General features: G+C 37.3%; 1 protein-coding gene across 1 annotated transcript in view; it reads left to right on the top strand.

The window, feature by feature from the left end:
* The first annotated feature begins 453 nt into the window (after nucleotides 1-453).
* LOC306865116 (heparan-sulfate 6-O-sulfotransferase 1-B) overlaps nucleotides 454-19,140 on the top strand; it is a 44,438-nt gene continuing 25,751 nt past the window's right edge. The window contains exon 1 of the mRNA XM_079409493.1: nucleotides 454-1,221. Within this exon, the coding sequence (XP_079265619.1) occupies nucleotides 701-1,221 (521 nt within the window). The 5' untranslated portion in view covers nucleotides 454-700. The remainder of the gene's footprint in view (nucleotides 1,222-19,140) is intronic.

Here is a 19,140-nt window from a genome sequence, read left to right as displayed (position 1 = left end):
TTAGTTATTAAATACCATCTATATATTATTAGGGGGTATGTGGACATTTTCCACAAAAAAAATATATGAATTCAAAATTAAAGATCTAGATCACGATAAGTGTGTATAAAACTACATATTTTTATACAACTAAATACAATCTAATTATTTCCCAGATAGTATGTTAAATAAAATTAATTCCGTTAATTTTGTTTAAACTGTATAAATTGGTCTTTATATATAAACTATTTATATCTTATCAAGAGGCCACCTTTATATTGAGTATATTTGAGGATCGGCATCAAAAAGCTAGCGCTTCTCTAAAAAAACACTGCACGCGAGAACTCCAAACAAAGCATTTCTTCATAGTTACGAGTGTGAGCTTGATGTGTGTCTGGGGGGGGGGGAAAGTGGGTGTCGCTGTGTAGAAATAATTGTGCGAGACAAGGGAGGTATTTTCTGACGGGTGGCTTCACAGGATACTCAACAACTCGAGGTTTGAGGACTGCTCTGGCTTTCATCTGCTGTAAGGGTCCCAATTCGAGCTGGATTTTTGACAGGTAGGACCGGTCGAAATGTGGATATAATGTATCCAAACACACACTGTGTACAGATTCTGAACTCTTAAGTGGACCTATGATGATCTGCATACGGAGAGACGAGAAGGTGCAAGCCACCACAGAAGCACCGCGGACTGTTGTTGTCTGAGAAATGATAACAAATGAACGACACGGAAAGGAACATGGTTGAAAGGACCAGTAAATTTCTGTTGATCGTCGTCGGATCGGTCTTCTTCATGCTGATTTTGTACCAGTACGTGGCGCCCGGGGTGATCAACTTCGGCTCCCCGCAGGGGTACCTTCTCGGCGAAGAGGACATGACCATTTTCCCCACTCCGGATCCGCACTATGTGAAAAAGTACTATTTCCCTATTAAAGATCTCGAGCGCAACATAGATTTCGAAATCAAGGGGGAAGACGTGATTGTGTTTCTCCACATCCAAAAGACCGGCGGGACCACCTTCGGGAGGCATCTAGTCCAAAATGTGCGACTGGAGCTTCCTTGTGATTGTAGACCGGGCCAGAAGAAGTGTACTTGCTACCGTCCGAACCGAAAGGAGACCTGGCTGTTCTCTCGGTTCTCCACCGGCTGGAGTTGCGGCTTGCACGCGGACTGGACCGAGCTCACCAACTGCGTCCCGGGAGTTCTCAACAAGAAAGAAAGCAAGTCGAAAAAACTGAGGTGAGTTTGTTTGTTTGACCTGCAAGTGCTGGAAGTAGCAAGGTTTTCAAAACATTCAGTGTCGCGAGGAGTTTAAACAGCCTACCTCTGAGAGATCCGGTGTAGTGAGGGAAATCATCAAAGTCTCAGATATTGGGATTGGCTTTGCTTGTATTGATAATATTACGGGTTTAAACTATTTTCCTGTGTAAAATCGCCTCAGCAAATTTTCAGTTGTGCACAAACAAGACTCCATGCAATAGTTCTCGTTTAAAAACAGTTTAAGTGTTTGTTTACTCGGTAAAGATTACAGTGTAAGTTTCACTAAAGAATTGAATCCGTTACATTGTTATCGAAGTCAAATATGATTCGGTGAGACAGTATCATTTTTGTTTCATTTACTGCTTCAGGGCGAGATGGGGAGTCCCTTTAGTTGAACTGAAGTTATGCTGGACAAGTCCAAAGGGTCATTCCACGATGTTCCTGTATTGAAAAGACTGATAGTTGACAGCTTTATGGCTAATTTAGCCAGTAGTCTTCTGTTCAAGGTAGTGGCACTACAAGGCGTTTGTTAAAAAGATTTAAATGATTTTTAACAGATGTCCATCTGTCAATAATCAGTTGTTTAATAAATAATAATAAGACAGTGCTACCAACTCATCTGACATTTGTACTTCATAAAGGGAGGATGATGACAGATTTGCTTTGAATTATTATTTATGGAATAGTACATCATTTTATTGACACTTTTACTTAGTCCCCTGAATTTCTTACTGAATGGCACAGTGGTAACAGTTTATCGCTCCATCCTTACAAAAAATGAACATGGGAACCATAATTTCTATGATGTCATTTCAGTCTTTTTGACTCAGTCGGCTGATATGCAGTATTTGACTGTAGTAACTATGGTATTTCTGGTGGTAATTTTGATTCAGTTTTTATTTAGAGGATGAGTCACCCCATGGAGGGCTTGAACCTACAACCTGTCAGTTTATAGCTTGGATCTGTAAACACCATGCTATATCACCCCTATTTCTACCCTGCATGCCATTTCTCTGAGTTGACCACACAATTAAGTGGCTCGGTCGTGTTTATTATCACAACAACTAGAAAACCAAAGCAGTTTCAGTTTATACACAAGGAAGCTCTCCAGCTGTGTAACCAGATAACTAGTCAGACACACAGCGGGGTGTGTTTTAGCAAGCCTGCAGGGAGAGCTGAAATAACATGCTGATATCTTGCTGTTCTGGACAACTTAAAGACTTCTTTCAAGACTTTTGAAAATCACTGGCCCAAAATGTGATAATGGACACCGTGACTCATGTTTCAGAGTTACTAAGTGCATGGAAAAGACATCCTAGAACTTTCCTTACCTTTCACTTTCCCAGGTGGTTTTCTAGGGAGTTTTTTGACTCTGCCGGGGAACTTTGTGGAATGCCTGTGCATTCCAGTGTGCTTTTAGCAAATGGCCAATTAACCTCTTAAACCTCTTAACTGACAACCTGTTAATTCATGATGATGATGAAGGGACAAACATGCACTTTTCAGTAAAAACCTTCTAGATCCACACACAGTGCAACTGTTAAATGGCCACATTTTGTCAGCTGTAGGCTTGGTTGATGAAAATTGGGAATTTCATGGATGGTTATGTTCAATCACTGAGAAAGAGGGTTTAAAAGCTCGTCCAACTAGCCTAATAGGTACCCCGCTGGCTGAGTGCATCACACATGCCTTGACGCACAGGCCTAAGTGATTCGCACTACCAAGAGAGCCGTCAGTTGTTACTGGCTGATCTCAACGGCCCTACACCATCAGCCACAGTTACACTTAAACAAGTAGAGCGCTGTTCACACTCCCCTGCTGTTGACGTGTTTTCAAGATGCAATCACCATGTGTTCAGTCACTACAAAGTCCTTTATAGTAAATGATTGACTGGGTTTTAATTATAAATATAGTGGCCAATATGGCATTTAAAATATATCAGTACCATATTGGCCAGTATTTATTATTATTTATTTTTGTACCATGAATGGTTTAAATATATTGAATATTTAATTATGCATGCTCTTTTTTTTTCAGTTTTCTTTCTTTTCCGACTACCTTTGCCATCATCTACCACTGTTTTAAAGTTAATCTTTAAAGAACTACATTTTTATAAAAAAGCATTGTTAAACGTAATCGTCAATTTTCATACGGTACATAATAAGGTTATGATGCCTAGATTCACTTTAGTATTTAAAAAAATATATACATTTTATGTTTTCAATGTTTTGTTTTTAATTTATTTACATAAAAATAATTTTAATTTGACATAAATTAGTGATTTATCAGCCGTAACATGAAATTAATTTATCAGCTTTATGGTATCAGACAGGCATGTTCTTGTTACGAAGGACTTTTTTCATAGTAAACTTTCATGATTTAACTGTTTTCATTGCCTGTGCATGAGAGTTAGAGTTCACTGAAATCGTATTTTGACATTTTCAGTGTTAGTTTGAGATCTTCTAGAGATTTCCAGTCTAGTCGACTGACTGTTGATTCTGCCAGAAGTACTTGAACCTCTTGCTCTAATGTGTTTTATGGTGGGGGCTGTAGCTCGTTAAGATTATCGTAAAGGCCTGGGTTATGTCTCAATGACACACACATTGGTGTGTGTATATGTTCCGTCGAGAGAGGGAGAGCAATTTGACTCTCAACCAGAAATAGAATAAGGTTAGTTGCACTTGAGGAAGATGTTGTAACTGATAGTTAGGATGGGGTCTGTGCACTGCCGAATTGATGTTGCAGCATGCAGTTGCATGGAGAGGACTCATCTAAATGACAGGTCAAAGGGTTTAGCTTCATAGTGACTCATTTGAATTGCATTCGTGACTGTTTCTTTGTGTATACAGGATATGCATGTACAAGTTAGTAAGCAGAACAGATCCAGACAGCCTTGAAAACATTTAAGCAAACTCAGCAGATTTCACAGACTGTCTTTAAAGAAATCTGAAGAAAATGTAAGTGGGGTGACTTGACAAAACCTTCCACCACAATGCAAAGTTGATGCCAGGGTTGTTTCTACAGTGTTTTGGATGGTTGTCCAAGTCAAAAGAGCCCATCTGTCAGCCTCTATGACTTTATTCACTCATTTTATTGTAGTTCCAAGGAAATTTCTCAAGTCTGATAAAAGATGAATAGTGATCAACAAGCCAAACTTAGTTGGGTAGCAATCATGTTAACAGCACAATATGTGAACATCGCAAGTTTTATATTGAGCGTTTTGAAGAAGACTCTTCTGTCTAACCCATCACCCACACACCAGTTTTCACCTAAGCAAACATCTATTGACAGCTTTAAGTCCAATCTGTCTGTAGCTCCTGGCAACAGAATGTTTACTTCGTCTGCATGTCATGAGAGTTGCTTATCTTAACGATTATGCAGGAAACTGCAGTTAAAAGCCTGTGATGGCAACCATAAACCTTCCCATTATCAGATAATTAGATTGTTGTGGTAATTTTATTTATTAGTCTGTGTTAGTTAAGTAGCACCACACCTCGGCTGATGAGCAGTTCATAGTGGGGATGACATGAAATGCTGGCCGTCATTGATCTGGATCAGGCGGGATGGTGACATAGATTTAGACAGAGCTGCTTTTGTGCTAAATTTGGGTCTTGGGATCCACTGGGAACTGTTCAGGGATATTATGTCTAGGTAAGGTCTCTTTGTAGCTCGAATGTTTATAAGAGGATTTGTTCTGGACATAAATGCTGATAATCAGTACAGCAGATCTTCAGCCTGATTTTCTACTACAGCTTTAATGAAACTTGTGTGCAGCATGGGTTGATTATGAATTGCTTTGCTGTATTCATGGTGCTTGTGACACTTTACGATAAATTGAGTCGAATGGCTATTTCGGGAAGACTTTCACTGACAAATGACCACCAAAATTGCTTTAGTCAAGGATGTACTGTATAAATAAATTGCTTTGTGTATTAAACTGTAATACCTGGAGAAAGCTGTCTATTTTCATTCTCAGTTCTTAATGGACAATATAGGTATTATGTAAGATGTAGTTCTAGCATGTGTGTTTTTAATAATTACAAGTGCATTATCAACAATGTAACAGCATCTAAAATGTAAGAATTTTAGGTATGTACAATGTTGGATAATTTATGTTAATAGGATATTGAATTCATAGATGGATTGGTTTTATTATATGTAATCAACAAGAATAATTCAGTCTGTTGTTCAGTACCATCACATTTAATGTATTTACCTAATTTGACATTATTAATGTTTTTTTTGCTGTTCTTTGTGCTTTCAGATGCCATTTTCAACTCTTTTCAAAGGATTTTCTTTTTAGTTAAGCCTGAATATGTTAAACCTATGACAATTCTCATAATTTGAAAGTAATCATTAAATTTTTAAACTAATATATAAAGATTTTAATGTCTTTAAAAGAAGCCTTTTATGCTTTCCAAGGCTGTATCTATTTGATCAAAAATGCAGTAAAAGTGGTAATATTGTGAAATATTAACTGTATTCTATGTTAATAGATTTTAAAATCTAATTTATTTTTGTGATGGCAAAATTGAATTTTCAACAGCCCTTAGACCGGTCTTCAGTGTCACATGATCTTATACAAACAGATATTTATGAGATTTTTACATCAGTTTTACACTTGTATGAGGAATTTTTAAGGAATTGTGCACTGGTAAAACATCTGCAATAATAAAATGAATTATTTTCAAGTTTATATGTTGCTAGCAAAAATGCATCGCATCAGAATGCATGACTACTTCTTAATATCCTTCAGTGTGTTTTGGCATCTTCCAGTAGGTGCTAACTGCTAAACATAGCCAACCAACAATTAAAACAATGAGCAATGGCAACAAGGGGTCAGGAAACCATAGGATCAGCGGTTATAAATAGACTCTCAATGCCTCTTTGCCGCACTGGTGTAATCTTGAAGAAGGTGCACGGACCCGTAATAATAGTGGTTCTGGCTGCAGGATGTGATTTACTGTGAGACAGGACAGCAGCCTGTGAGGGAACAGGCCAGTGGTAAGCCACTAACTACCTGTCCACAGAGACAAATGAGGGCCAAATTCTCTCAGACTTTCCCCCGCTCTTATTTTCTCGTTGTGCTCATTTCCTCCCTCATTGTATCTACTCCTCTTTCTTTTTGTAGCGTTCACTTTATAGCGTCTCTCTCCCTGTCCTTCTGTGAGCGTGACTGAAGTGTCTCTTTTAATGTCGACCTGCACAGTTCTAACATTCTTATTTTGTATTGCTTGTTAAGTAAATGATGCCGGCACTCTAGGGAAAACTATAGAAGTCTGAACCCGTGAAGGCATGGATTTCCTGTAGCAGGCATGAAACTGGATGAGCTCTGGATGAGCAGTGGTCTGTAGCAGCGGTGAGAAGCAGGAGGTTCGTCGCTAAATTGAATCAGATGTTGTTAGGCTGTGATGGCTCACGGTTCAGTGAGAGCCACTCAGACACACTTTGGAGGTAATTGGAGGACTTTTCTTTTCAACCTCACTCGTCCTTTTGGTAATTTATCTTAAGATATGACCTTAGTGCTGATATTATTCAAATTTTACATGGCTATCACACATTCAACCCACTTCTGGGACTGCTGTTTTTGAAGTCTCATATAGCCTTTTGAAGTCCACATTGAAGCTTATTCTTTCCAAGAACCAAACATTGATTTATGTGATGTTTGAGGTACATTGGATGTAATTTTTCCAGTAAACTGGAATCTATATGGTTGTTTAAGTCAGGGTTATAGTTAACTAAGAGTAATAAATAAATAAATTACTTGAAATAAATGTTATGAATAAAACATGTATAAAATAAACAAAACGTGTATAAAAATCACCAACATTTTCTAAAATAAAATGGTACTAAAACTAATAAATAAACATTATTTAAAAAACTATATAGACGTATTTAAAAAAAAAAAAAAAAAAAAAAACAACAAAATATTAAAAAAAAGTTAAACACAAATATAACAATCTAATTTAAAATATTAAAATATATTTTAAATTATTACAATAATAATAATTTATTATTATTATTATAAATATAAAAATATAATACTAAAATAACACTGGCTCAATTGTTTGTAGTCTGAACAGATTTAAAATATGTTTTGAAATCTGATTTTGTCAATGGATCTCAATCTGAACACTCTAATTTCAGATTATGTGTTTTTTTCATCATAAGATTTAAAACATTGCAAATGCCTCTATTTCTTATAATCGAGTCACATTTGGATTTGTTTACTGCACTCATCAAAGGCAGTCTAGCACAAGTGTATGCTTGTGCATTTCTTGGTTATACATTGATTTGGTGGTGGTGCTTGCAGAGTTCAAAGCCTTAGGTGTTTGTGGGTCTCTCGGTATAAAGGTCAGTTGGTCAGGGGACGCACCTGATCCTCGGGACGTTAGCGCTGTCAGTGGCCGACATGGCATGATAGCATAGCACACAGCCATGTCCCTATGAGCCGGGACAGCCTTAGTGTTAATCCAATCAGATCAGCGGGGGATTAGAGACCGTTGTCTCCAAAGAAGACCATGGCGTTATGCTAATCTCTTTAGCGATGAGTGCTGGGGCCAGAGCGTCTCTCTCTCATGAGATGCAGACAGATAGTTGGTACCTGTGTTGAGAGGGTTATTTCATACAAAAAAGAACATATGATGTAGCATGTTTTAGGACCACTAGGGCTGGGAACAAAGAACTTCCTGATTGAGAAGTTTCATTTAAAAAAAATATATATATATATTTACATTTATATATATTTGTATATATTAGTACTGAATGATGTTTCAATTGATGTGGATGAATGATTCCAATGAGTTGGGATTTTTTAGTGAATCATAAACATGCAGCACAAGCAGTGCGATCTGATTCCTAAAATAATAATTCTAATGAGTCAGTTCATTTTAGTGAATCAAAAATATACTGTGCCGTCAGTTTAATCTGATTTCCGAAGGAATGAATGTTATGAACCAGTTCTTTTTCTCCAAATCAGAAACATACAGCGCAACCAGTGTAATCCCTTTCCTGAAAGAATGAATCTTATGAGCTGGTTCATTTTAGTCAATTAGAAAAATTCAGCCCAACCAGTGTAATCCGATTCCTAAACGAAAACATCTTATAAACTGGTTCTTTTTTATGAATCAAAAACATGCAGCGTAACCAGTATAATCCAATTTCTGAATGAATGAATCTTACAAGCGGCTCCATTTTAGTCAAGTAGAAACATACAGAGCAACTGGTGTATTCTGATTTCTGAATTAATAAATATTCTGAGCTGGTCATTATAGTCAATCAAAAACATGCAGCACAAACAGTGTGGTCTGATTCCTGAAATAATTATTCTAATGAGTCAGTTCTTTTTAGTAAATCAGAAGTATACAGCGCGATCAGTGTAGACTGACTTCCAAATGACTGAGTATGAGTCAGTTTATTTTAGTCAATCAAAAATATACAGTGCAGTCAGTGTAATCTGATTCCTGAAGAAATTAATGTTATGAACCATTTATTTTTCCTCCAGATCAAAAGCATGCAGCGCAACCAGTGTAATCCCTTTCCTGAAAGAATGTATCTTTTTAGTGACTCTAAAACATGCAGTCCAACCAGTGTAATCCGATTCCTAAACGAAAATGTCTGATAAACTGGTTCTTTTTTGTGAATCAAAGACATGCAGCCCAACCAGTGTAATCCGATTCCATAATGAATGAATCTCATGAACTGGTTCATTTTAGCCAGTTATAAGCATACAGAGCAACTAGTGTATTACAAATTCCTGAATGAATAAATATTATGAGCTGGTTCATTATAGTCCATCAAAAACATTCAGCACAACCAGTGTGGACTGATATCCAAACAAATGATTCTACTGAGTCGCTTTTTCATACACATACAGCATGCAACTTAAATCAATGTAGTCACTGACTGATGTAGTAAAGATGCATATTATGAGCACATTGTTTATTTCTTACAAGCACTGAAAGATTTGTTAATGAAACCATTAAATAACTTCAAATTGGAACCTTTGGTACAATTTCCTATAGACCACAGTGTCACGAAAAGAGGAAACTTGAAAGTAATTTCTTAAATTTGAAACTCCTTGTCCATACCAAACCGTGCAACACTTTTATTTCTTGTTCAGCATGAACATAATTTTAATGGCAAAAAGTCCTGCTTGAATATGTCCCGTGCCGCCTCAGTGACTAGATGACTGATCTTCACATCATTTGCCGGGACTCAGTGCTGTATGAAATTGAATTCAGGGAAAGCGAAGACCGCAAAATGGGGATTTAGAAGCTGATCATTGAATTCTACTAGGGAGAAAAATGTTATCAGTTACTCCCTTCGGGAAAAGCAGGCTTAAACCGACGCAAACGCACACTGACTTCGCCACACAGGAAGTACACGAAAGCTCGCCGGTCGATCTGTCAAATAAAAGTGATTAGAAGAGTCTCTCACCATCATTGTTCCTGTCGTCCTCATCTAGCATCAAGGACGTGAGGGGGATGAGGAATTCTTGTGTTGGCAATCATTACACACATGCTTTTTCAGTTTTAATTCAATCGTCTTGCCATGAGCTTTGATTTTCGGAGGCCTCGTTTGTCTTGGTGTGTGAGATGTCTGCTGTGAATGACATCTCACTTAGCACGTCTTCAGATCTATACCGGTGCGCACAGGAAATGGGCCGTCTTGCTGTCCTGCACTAGATTGATGCTCTACAAGGGCAAATTACAAGGTAATGAGTGGTTAGCCAGAGACACTCTTTAATTATGGCTTGATGGTCTCGAGTGATTCTGAAGGACAGCTATGGATTATTGTGTGCCTGTTTGTGCATGTCTGGATGTTTCAAGTAGTGGCTGGTCACCGTCTCGCACTTTCTCTTGTATTTTTAGTCGATTCCAAATCTGGAGGCCCATCTCAAGGCGGACTAATAATAGCCCGGGGGCCTATTATGAAAGTGACGTGCAATCTGTCTCTTTCTCCTGAACGGCTGGTAGGGCACAAGCAGACTGCGGAGATTCGGCTCATGTTAGCTGAGATGCCCTCATTAAAGCGTGGTCTTATTAAAACATGTGAAAAAAGGAGAGCAGTTTGTGCGGGAACGATGACAGAATCGAAGCTGTGACCAAATGGTGGTTCCCAGTGGGATTTCATTATCGAATTGTCAAGCACATGTCAACATATTTGCACATGCACACTTAGTGGTGTGTGTAGGATATTTTTGCTTGGCTTTTTTTGGCTACATTTGGACGTCATTGGTGACATTGGGCAGCACAGGCTGTGTTACACACAACTGTGCCCACACAGAATCTGCACACTTTTTTTATTTTTATTTTTTTTCCAGACTGATTGTGGAATAAATCTTCTACATTTAGTTAAATTTGATAATTTTAAACCAATTTTTTTCTTCTTCAGTGTGAAGAACTGGATTGTGGAAAGGACCACAATCTAACATGCATCGCTTATGAGCACCATGATTCAGTTTCACATTGTATTGCTATATGATTCTGATTTATTTGGTTATATATGGGTTATGATGCTTGTTTTGTTTACATATGAAAGAAATACTTTTATACCCGTAGCTGTAATTGATACAGGGAACTATCCAACATTTGAAAACATTTTTAAAATATAACAAAACTAGTAATACAATCATTTTTTAAATTAACAACAGAGCCCAAACTGTGCAATTAAGCTGTTTATTTAACAGATATAAATATCAGGCTGATTAAATGAAAGTGTTATCCTGACTAAAATAAAAACATTAAATCTAAAACTAAAAATATTTTTGTTAATTAAAATGATGCTGAAATAAAATGTTACATGGAAAAATATAAATTAAAAAAACTATATAAACATAAATTAGAAATAATGTCTTGGCAGCTAACTTACACAAAATATTTGAAGCACTAAAATTACTGGAAAAAAAAATGAAGCTAAATATATAAAATATATATACACTATATAAAATGTATTATTTACTATTAAAAAAACAGAATAAAATACTATAATAATAATTTTAATTGGCCAATGTATCTATCACTAGTTCAGGTCTTTGATATATATTGGCCAAGCTGTGGGTCAGCTGAAGGAAGAGATCATTGTAAAGGGAAGAAACAAGGAACTCAATGAGTATGTTCATAATGAGGTTTCTATAATGAGGAAGAGGATGGATAATGTGCAGGAGTTGAGAAAAATGAGGAAAAACAAGGTGGTCACAGAGTTTGCGTAGAGTTGTTTTAGAGCGGCACGGTTGGCTCATTGGATTCACTCTTCTGCAGACGTTCACCTTCCACTGCCTCTGATACGCTCAGCCTGTCAACATGCGTACGGTAATTCCAGGCTCCCTCCGGCTGTTTCTGGCTTTACCGCAAGTCCTGGACACAGATACCGCAACACTGCACCAGATTGATTCCTTCTGCATGCTGTAAATCTTCCCGCACCTCTGCTAATGCCCTGAGAACAGAGCCGGGATAGACGGCTCTTCATTACCCCAACAGCGGGGCATCCAAACCAATCCATGGCACAGTCGATTCTCAGCACAGACCGCATCTGTTATCCCAGTGTAAGATGTTAAATAAAGAAAAGGAAAGGCTGAGCATGTGGAAACCGATCATTTGGCTCTATTCTAAAGGATTTGTTTTTTTCCACCCTTGTTGTTGCTGAGCAGATGTCTTCAGCCAGCGAGAATTGGGTTCCGTGAAATTTGGGCTGTCATTGTGTTATTAGACATCTGGATGCTGTTGCCTGATATTTGGCTGTGCAGCAGTTGAGGGATTTAAAACCAGCTAATTTTTCGATTTTTGAGCCTCTTACACCTGCAGTTGAAAGTGCAGAAACAGCTAAACGTTAGAAGGAACATCTGAGAAATCAAGGGAGATGGAGCATATGCTGGGAAAACAAAAGCTTAAACTCCTTGATTCCCACCTCCTTGATCTTGAAACATAAACCTAGCGGGATTGGGAGGGAAGGAAAACCGACTCACACATCACTAGAGATATTATTCCCCATTTATGGTACTATTTATATCTCCGCTGGGCCTGCAGAACACCGAGGGGAAGTGAGGTCATATATGTTGAGATTGCTGGAGGCTGGTTTACATTCTCCTGAACATGTTTTATTTATTAATACTATGATGGAGGTCGGTAACAGGCACTTTTCTGCACATATCCAGCGTGGTGGAGGAGGCGTTGAGAGCACCGGTTTGCCTGCAGCGAGTTGGGGGATGTGGGTGAGTTTCGGTTTATGCGCTTACCTGGACATGGATCAGAAAGGCAACGGACCGTACAGGCTTTCAGTGGTTTGGACCCAGGGTTAGGTTTGAGCTCCGTGAGCGTGCCCAGGGGTTGTTATTGGTGTTGAAATTGAAGAGAAACGGGAGAGAGAGAGAGAGAGAGAGAGAGAGGGAGAGGAGTGATAAATAGATAAATCCAGCCACATTGATGAAAAGATTTACATTGACCTCCAAAACTGTCTGTGAAGAGTAATCGTGGGAAAAGATGAATGGTCTGTTGCCTCCTTTTAAAATCACAAAAAAGGATTGGGTGCAATACCATCTGTCTATCTCTCTGTCTGTCTGTCTGTGGCAGAAACGTCAACAGGAAAACATCTTATCTGCTATATGTGGTCATGCTCTATTGATTGAAGTTTCAGGGATTTAAAAAAAGTTTCAGTTATTTATTCTGAGAGTCATTCTGTGGAGTTTTGCCTCGAGTATTGCAAATATAAATACATTTAAAATGACATTTTAAAGGCTAGTAAATTACAAACCCATGGACTGCACGTCATAATCGAGGGATGATGGAATACCATGTCTACTTCTTCATCTTCTCCTCTGTTCTGCATTATTCAGCCGTTTTAAATTAGGTAACAAAGTTTTTTATATAACTAAACACAGCACAGGAACATCGGTCTCCAAAGCAGCTAAAGGATTCAGTATTTCTTTATAATATGTTCTTTTTTAGAATCTCCATCTGACCACAGAGGAGATTATAAGCGAGATTTACCTTAGAATGCAGACGTTAAAGGGATGAGGACCAAGAAATAAAAATATCTGTCATTGTTTACTCACCCTTATGTCATTACAAACCCGTAACTGACTTTTCTGTTGAACACAAGCGTGTATGGACCATGATGATATAACTTTTTATGGTGTTTTTTTTTTTTTTTTTTTACTTGTCAGGCCCCTTACCTTTGATACTGAGACATGTGGGCAGTAAAAAAGTCATACAGGTTTGCAATGACAAGAAGACGAGTAAATGATAACATGAGGTTAATTTTTGAGTGAACTATCCCTTTAAGGAGCTTGAGAGAGAGTTGTTTGGTGGTGTGTGTGTGTTTGTTTAAACTTCTTGGTGTGGCCCTGACTGTGGGTTTTTAATATGTCTGGATTTTTATTGCCGTTGGGAAAGGATAGAGCTATTGTGAACTACAGTCTAAATTGACAAGTAGATTGAATTTGTGCAATGGATGATGAAATGCTATTGAAATATTAATTTTTCCTTTGTGCTGCAGATGGGTCGGGGCACCCACCCACATGTCCTGGTACTGCTTCACTTGAGGAAGAACTGTCACCAATTCGTCACCTCACAGCTGTTCCGCAGAGGAAAAGAATTCCCATAAACTGATGCATTTCTCTTGACGACCAAACTGCTATTGAAGTTGTTCCTCAGAATGAAATGAAAAGAAACCAAGGGAACAAACATTCCCAATACAATAACATATAGTCTTCGGTTATTAAATGTTCTGAGGTGTTGTCCTGAGCTGCTATAATGAGTTTAAAGAGGGAAAGGCATTATGGGAACTTGATAGATGTAGGCAGTGCAGGAATCTTGCAGTCAGGAAGCATGTGAACTAAGCCGGCCTGTTCGACGAGCGTGATAATTGAATTGTTGGAAATGCAAATCCGTTTCAATGGCATCTGCAGACAATGACCGCTGCAAGCAAATGAAGATCCACCTGTGGAAGCTGTGAGCATGCGCAGGGAATTGTGGGTAATCATTGCTTTGCAAGCAGACAAAGACCCTTTGAATCTTTGCAAGCTTTTTGTGTCTTTTCACTATATTCAGTCTTTTCTCTCTGAGCTCAAAGAGGTTGAGACTTATCAAGTCTGTCAATCTTTGCGCTCGTTTCTTTCATTCACTCTTTCATTTTCAGTAGATTTAGTCAGTGTTGATGCCATATTAAAGGTTTTTAGGATTTTGAAAATAGATATTCATTTTGACATTTCCTAAAGATGGGATAGTCCACCCAAAAATGTAAATTCTGTCATTCACTCACCCTCCACGTTTTCCAAACCTGTATGAGTTTTTTCTTCTAGTGAATACAAAACAACATATTTTGAAGAATGTTGTTAACCAAACAGTTGAAGATAGCCATTGACTTCCATGGTATTTTTTTTTTTTTTTTGACTGGATGTCAGTGGCTAACGTCAACTGTCTGATTACCATAATTTTTTTTTAAATATCTTCTTTTGTGATCAACAGAAGAACATCTTTGCTATAAACTACCGCCGTCCTTTTAAGTTAGTGCTTTAAATGATTCTCTTATAAAACTTGTTTGTATTCGCTTGAGCGAGGTTCTAGTCGAAGCGAACACAAGTAAATCCAAACATCCATCATTCTCATCAGCCAAGCATGTCTCCAAGCCGCCCGTTTCTCCCAAAACTCCTGAGTAGGAGCTTTGGAAAGTTTGTTCATTGAAAAAAGTGCTGAAGGTGGTTTTCCTTTTGAAACGCAGCGGCTGTGGCTGTGTACAGGCCTTTGTTGTATGATGACGTGATTGAAAGCTAAACATGCAGGCTTTCTAGAAGATCAAATGATATGAGTTCTTGAACTCCCCAGTGCACTGTGTTTTCCTTGGCTCAGCGCTGATGTACAGGGGTTTGAATATGCGAGTAGGTGCAGTGCTCATTGCAAGCCTCACACTTCAAAGACATCCGTTTATATCTCACATACTATTACAGGCTGTTTTAATGGCCACTGGTGGAGGAAACTGGATGTGATTTGCAGGATGTGAGTGAAACCACTTGATTTACTTTGCTGCTTCTTACGTCATTTCGAAGGAACTCTGCTCCAACTTCTCTTTTGTTCGCCAGTGTTGCATGGAGTTTGATAGCCCTATTGAAGAACGGTGGCTCTGACCAGGGGATGTTTTTATTTTAATTTTTTTCTTGAAGTGTTCAGGTTTTTCCAAAGAATTATAATTGATGACGCAGCTCAGCAGAAATAAAAAGTGCTGAGCTCTGCCAGTAAAACAGATTTGCGACAGGGAGAACTGTAACAGAATCATTTCTGTAACAGAATCCGTCTTTCTAGCATAGCTGGGCTGACTTCATTTTTTAATGGTACTGTGATATGTGAAGCTTTAACCGGTTTTGTGTCTTTTTCAGCATGACATAGAGTACTTTCCCTTTTATTTATATGGTTTCCTCAAAAAAAAATTCAATTAGTATTTTTGTTCTTGTTTTTTTTAACATTCTATATAGCTTGTATTTCTATTCATTTTTATTTTTTTTAGGGTTATATATATATATACGTACGTACGTTTGTGTTTATTCTGCTAGGACATCTGTGTGAACTTAAGGAAATGACTTCATACATCGACTAAAAATGATGCGTGTGTGTACTTGTCAGTCTGTGTTGCATGTGTGTGGAGTAGAGTACAGGATGAGCGTGGTCTGGGTCCCTCTGTGCTAGTGAAACACGAGGTGATTTATTGTGTCAGTTATCACCTTCTGTGTCCCCAGTAGCTGTTGCCCAGATGGTCATGTCATTAAGAGGTGTAAATTACACATTTAAATGGAGTCATTCCAGAACTCTGTATGCGCATACATGCCTTCTTAAATGAAATGTTCATCTTTCTCTTGCACATTTTATGAAAAAATATAAAACAGATTTACTTGGTCAAAGGAAACCTTCTTGTTAATGTAAAGAACTGACAAATGCTATTTGAAGATGGTTGCAAAGCATTTATTTGGCATTTATAAGACAATTTTAGGCATTTTGCTTATGTTTGTTCTTCTACTGATTTATCTTTTGTACATGAGTGCAGAAGAGTGTGTGTACACACACATATACGTGTGTCTGTGCTGATCCTAATGCTGGCAGCTGCATCCTGTCATCGTTTACTAGGGTCAGCAAACCTTGTGAGTCTTTGAATGACTGCTTTAGCCTCTTTTAGCAGGTGTTTAAAGGAAGAATGAGCCAAAGCCGCCTTCCCTTCACCTTCAGTTTCATTAAACCCTCAGACCAGAGCTTTTAACAGCAGCTGAGGGTGGACTGAATAAAGACAGGATCATATTTAAGCATTTTCAGGGAAGCAGTAGCCTTTCAAAGCATTGAGAAAGGGAAAACGGCTCATCTGGGATTCTTCCTAAAGGTTTTGGGTCAAATAGGATTTACAGAGGGTGGATGTTTACCCCCTTATCAGGCCTGCTTTGAGCTTCCTTTAAGAACATAACACATTTTTATTTGTCTGTTTTTTTATATTGAATTAATTTAATGTTAATCCAGTAATGTTGCATGAAAGTTGCTTGTCCTCTGTCCTATAACTGAACTCTGAATAGACCGTTTGACCGTTTTTGTTTCACATGCTAACAATGCTATTCACTTTCACTCAGTATGCCATACTAATGGATAGAGTATCGATTATAGCTGTCATGTTAAGAAACGTCAAGGGACAGGCTTTATTTTTAAGTGCAATTCAAATTCAATGATGGCTGAAGGGTCTTCCCCCTCGTAGCTGTCAATAATCAAACACTGTTTGGAAACGGGCCTCTGAAAGACAGAAAGTCAATGGAAATCACTTTACCATCATGTGGTCTATTAGTAGACACACGTTGAGTGATTTTTTTCCATTGGTCAAGGAACTCTGATAACCTTTAAACATTTGGTTTACATTTGTCATTTGAGTTTTAAAAGAATAAAGGCTTGAAATGGCATTCACGATACATTTAAATAGTGACTTTTCTGTTTGAAACATCGGTAACACTTTAGAATAGGGAACACTTATTCACTATTAACTACGACTTTCCCTCAATAAATTCCTAATTTGCTGCTTATTAATATTATTACTATTAACAGTTAGGAAGGTAGGTTAAGTTTAGGTCTTACGTAGGATTAGGGATGTAGAATAAGGCATTAATATGTGCTTAATTTGTACTATTAAATGGCTAATATTCTAGTAATATGCATGCTAATAAGCAACTGGTTAAGAGACCCTAATACATGCATACAAAAATATTAAATTTTATTTTACTATTTATTTTTTTCACTGGAAAATAAGACAATTATTGCTGAAGAAAACACTTTTTTGTGTGTATTCAGCAGGTATTATTATAGGGCAGAACTTATAGTAGGCCATCTGGATTTAATTGACTCATTCAGCTGTAATATATTTGATTAATATTATGTTTCATACATCTGTGGTTATGTTACAGGCATTTAGTCATATTATTGGTGGAGAAAATTACATTGTTAAAAATATTATTAGAATATTATGCACTGAATCGTGCACTTTATGACCAGCAACACTTAGAAAGTCAATGTCAATTAGTTTTTTTAAGTTGTCCTGAAAAAGCATTTCTGTTTCCTCTTTGTTTTTATAGCAGGGTTTATTTTGGTTTAGCTGTGTCTTATTCTTGGTTTCTCTTAATTACATGCACGTAATACGCTGCTAACTGTAAGGATGTAATTAACTAGAAAGCGTTTCGGCGAGCAGCTGTTTGTGGTCTGTGGTGTGGGTTTGGTACGAAGCATGACAGCCGAGACTTTGGATTAACAAATCACTGTGTCATCATGATCTGTAGCTGAACATTATGATAACGGCGGCCATGATGACATGATGTACAGACATGGTGTTTTTTAACAGCGGCCGGAGCTGAGAGTGGCAGGTGGCACCATGGCTCAGAGAGACTCTTTTGTCCATTATTACATTATTCCACTGGTTCTCTCTGTGAGTTCCTACGTTAGTTGTTTTAGAGCCATCTGGAGCCACTCACTCTTGTCTTTTACCTCTTATTCTTCGGTTTAAAGGTCAGTGGTCAGCAGGAATCTGAGCCTGCATGTGGTCTAGATTGGTTACCACCATTAACATTAGACGTAGAGGTCAAAGGTCAGACATGGGGTTAGTCCCTGTAGGGGGATAAAAGCAAATTCTTGCTTTATGGCGTGCCGACTCCTTGTCAGATTGATCCTATTGCTTTTCCAGAAAGACATCAAGTCTGAATGGCCAGAAGCGGAAGTATCGTGATTTCAATTCAATCATAAAGCAATTAAAATTCTCAATGCATCTCAATTTTATGAGCAACAATGTACATAAATCATTGGCAAATGAAGACAAACGTTTAATTCAAAAACAAAATTATAATATTTTTTATTTAAAATTAGAATTAATGTGATTAATTATATTAATAATTAATAAAATAAATAAAACAATAAAAATTATTAATAAAAAAAACTAAATTGTAATTTTGTATTATATAACTATTATTTATGTATTATAATATATACCAGTAATAAAAATTATATGAATAATTTTATATAAGTAAAATAAGTAATAAAGAATTCTAATATTTTGTATTGTTAATACATAATTATAATAAAAAAATGATATAAATTATAGTAATTTTAAAAATTAAAATAAAAACAATGTATAATATTTTACATTACATAACTAATTTATAAATTATATTAGGTAAATTTAAAAATTGCTTGACAGGATTGTGATGCTATTGTAAATTGTGTGAATCAGTGGCTGAGATCTATTACCCAATGTCCTTATTTGTGACTGTTGAAATGACAGCTTTTAGTTTCTACAAAGCAAAAATGTTTAGTTTGCTGCAGTTTTTGTGGAGATGCTGACTAATGCTGCTTTTTTTTTTTTTGTATTCAGCTTTTCTGAGATGAGCTTTGCCAT

Source organism: Barbus barbus (assembly GCF_936440315.1).
Source record: "Barbus barbus genome assembly, chromosome: 46".
Classification (NCBI taxonomy): domain Eukaryota; kingdom Metazoa; phylum Chordata; class Actinopteri; order Cypriniformes; family Cyprinidae; genus Barbus; species Barbus barbus.
The sequence above is the reverse complement of the archived record's forward strand: the minus strand, read 5'-3'. Positions and strand labels throughout refer to the sequence as shown.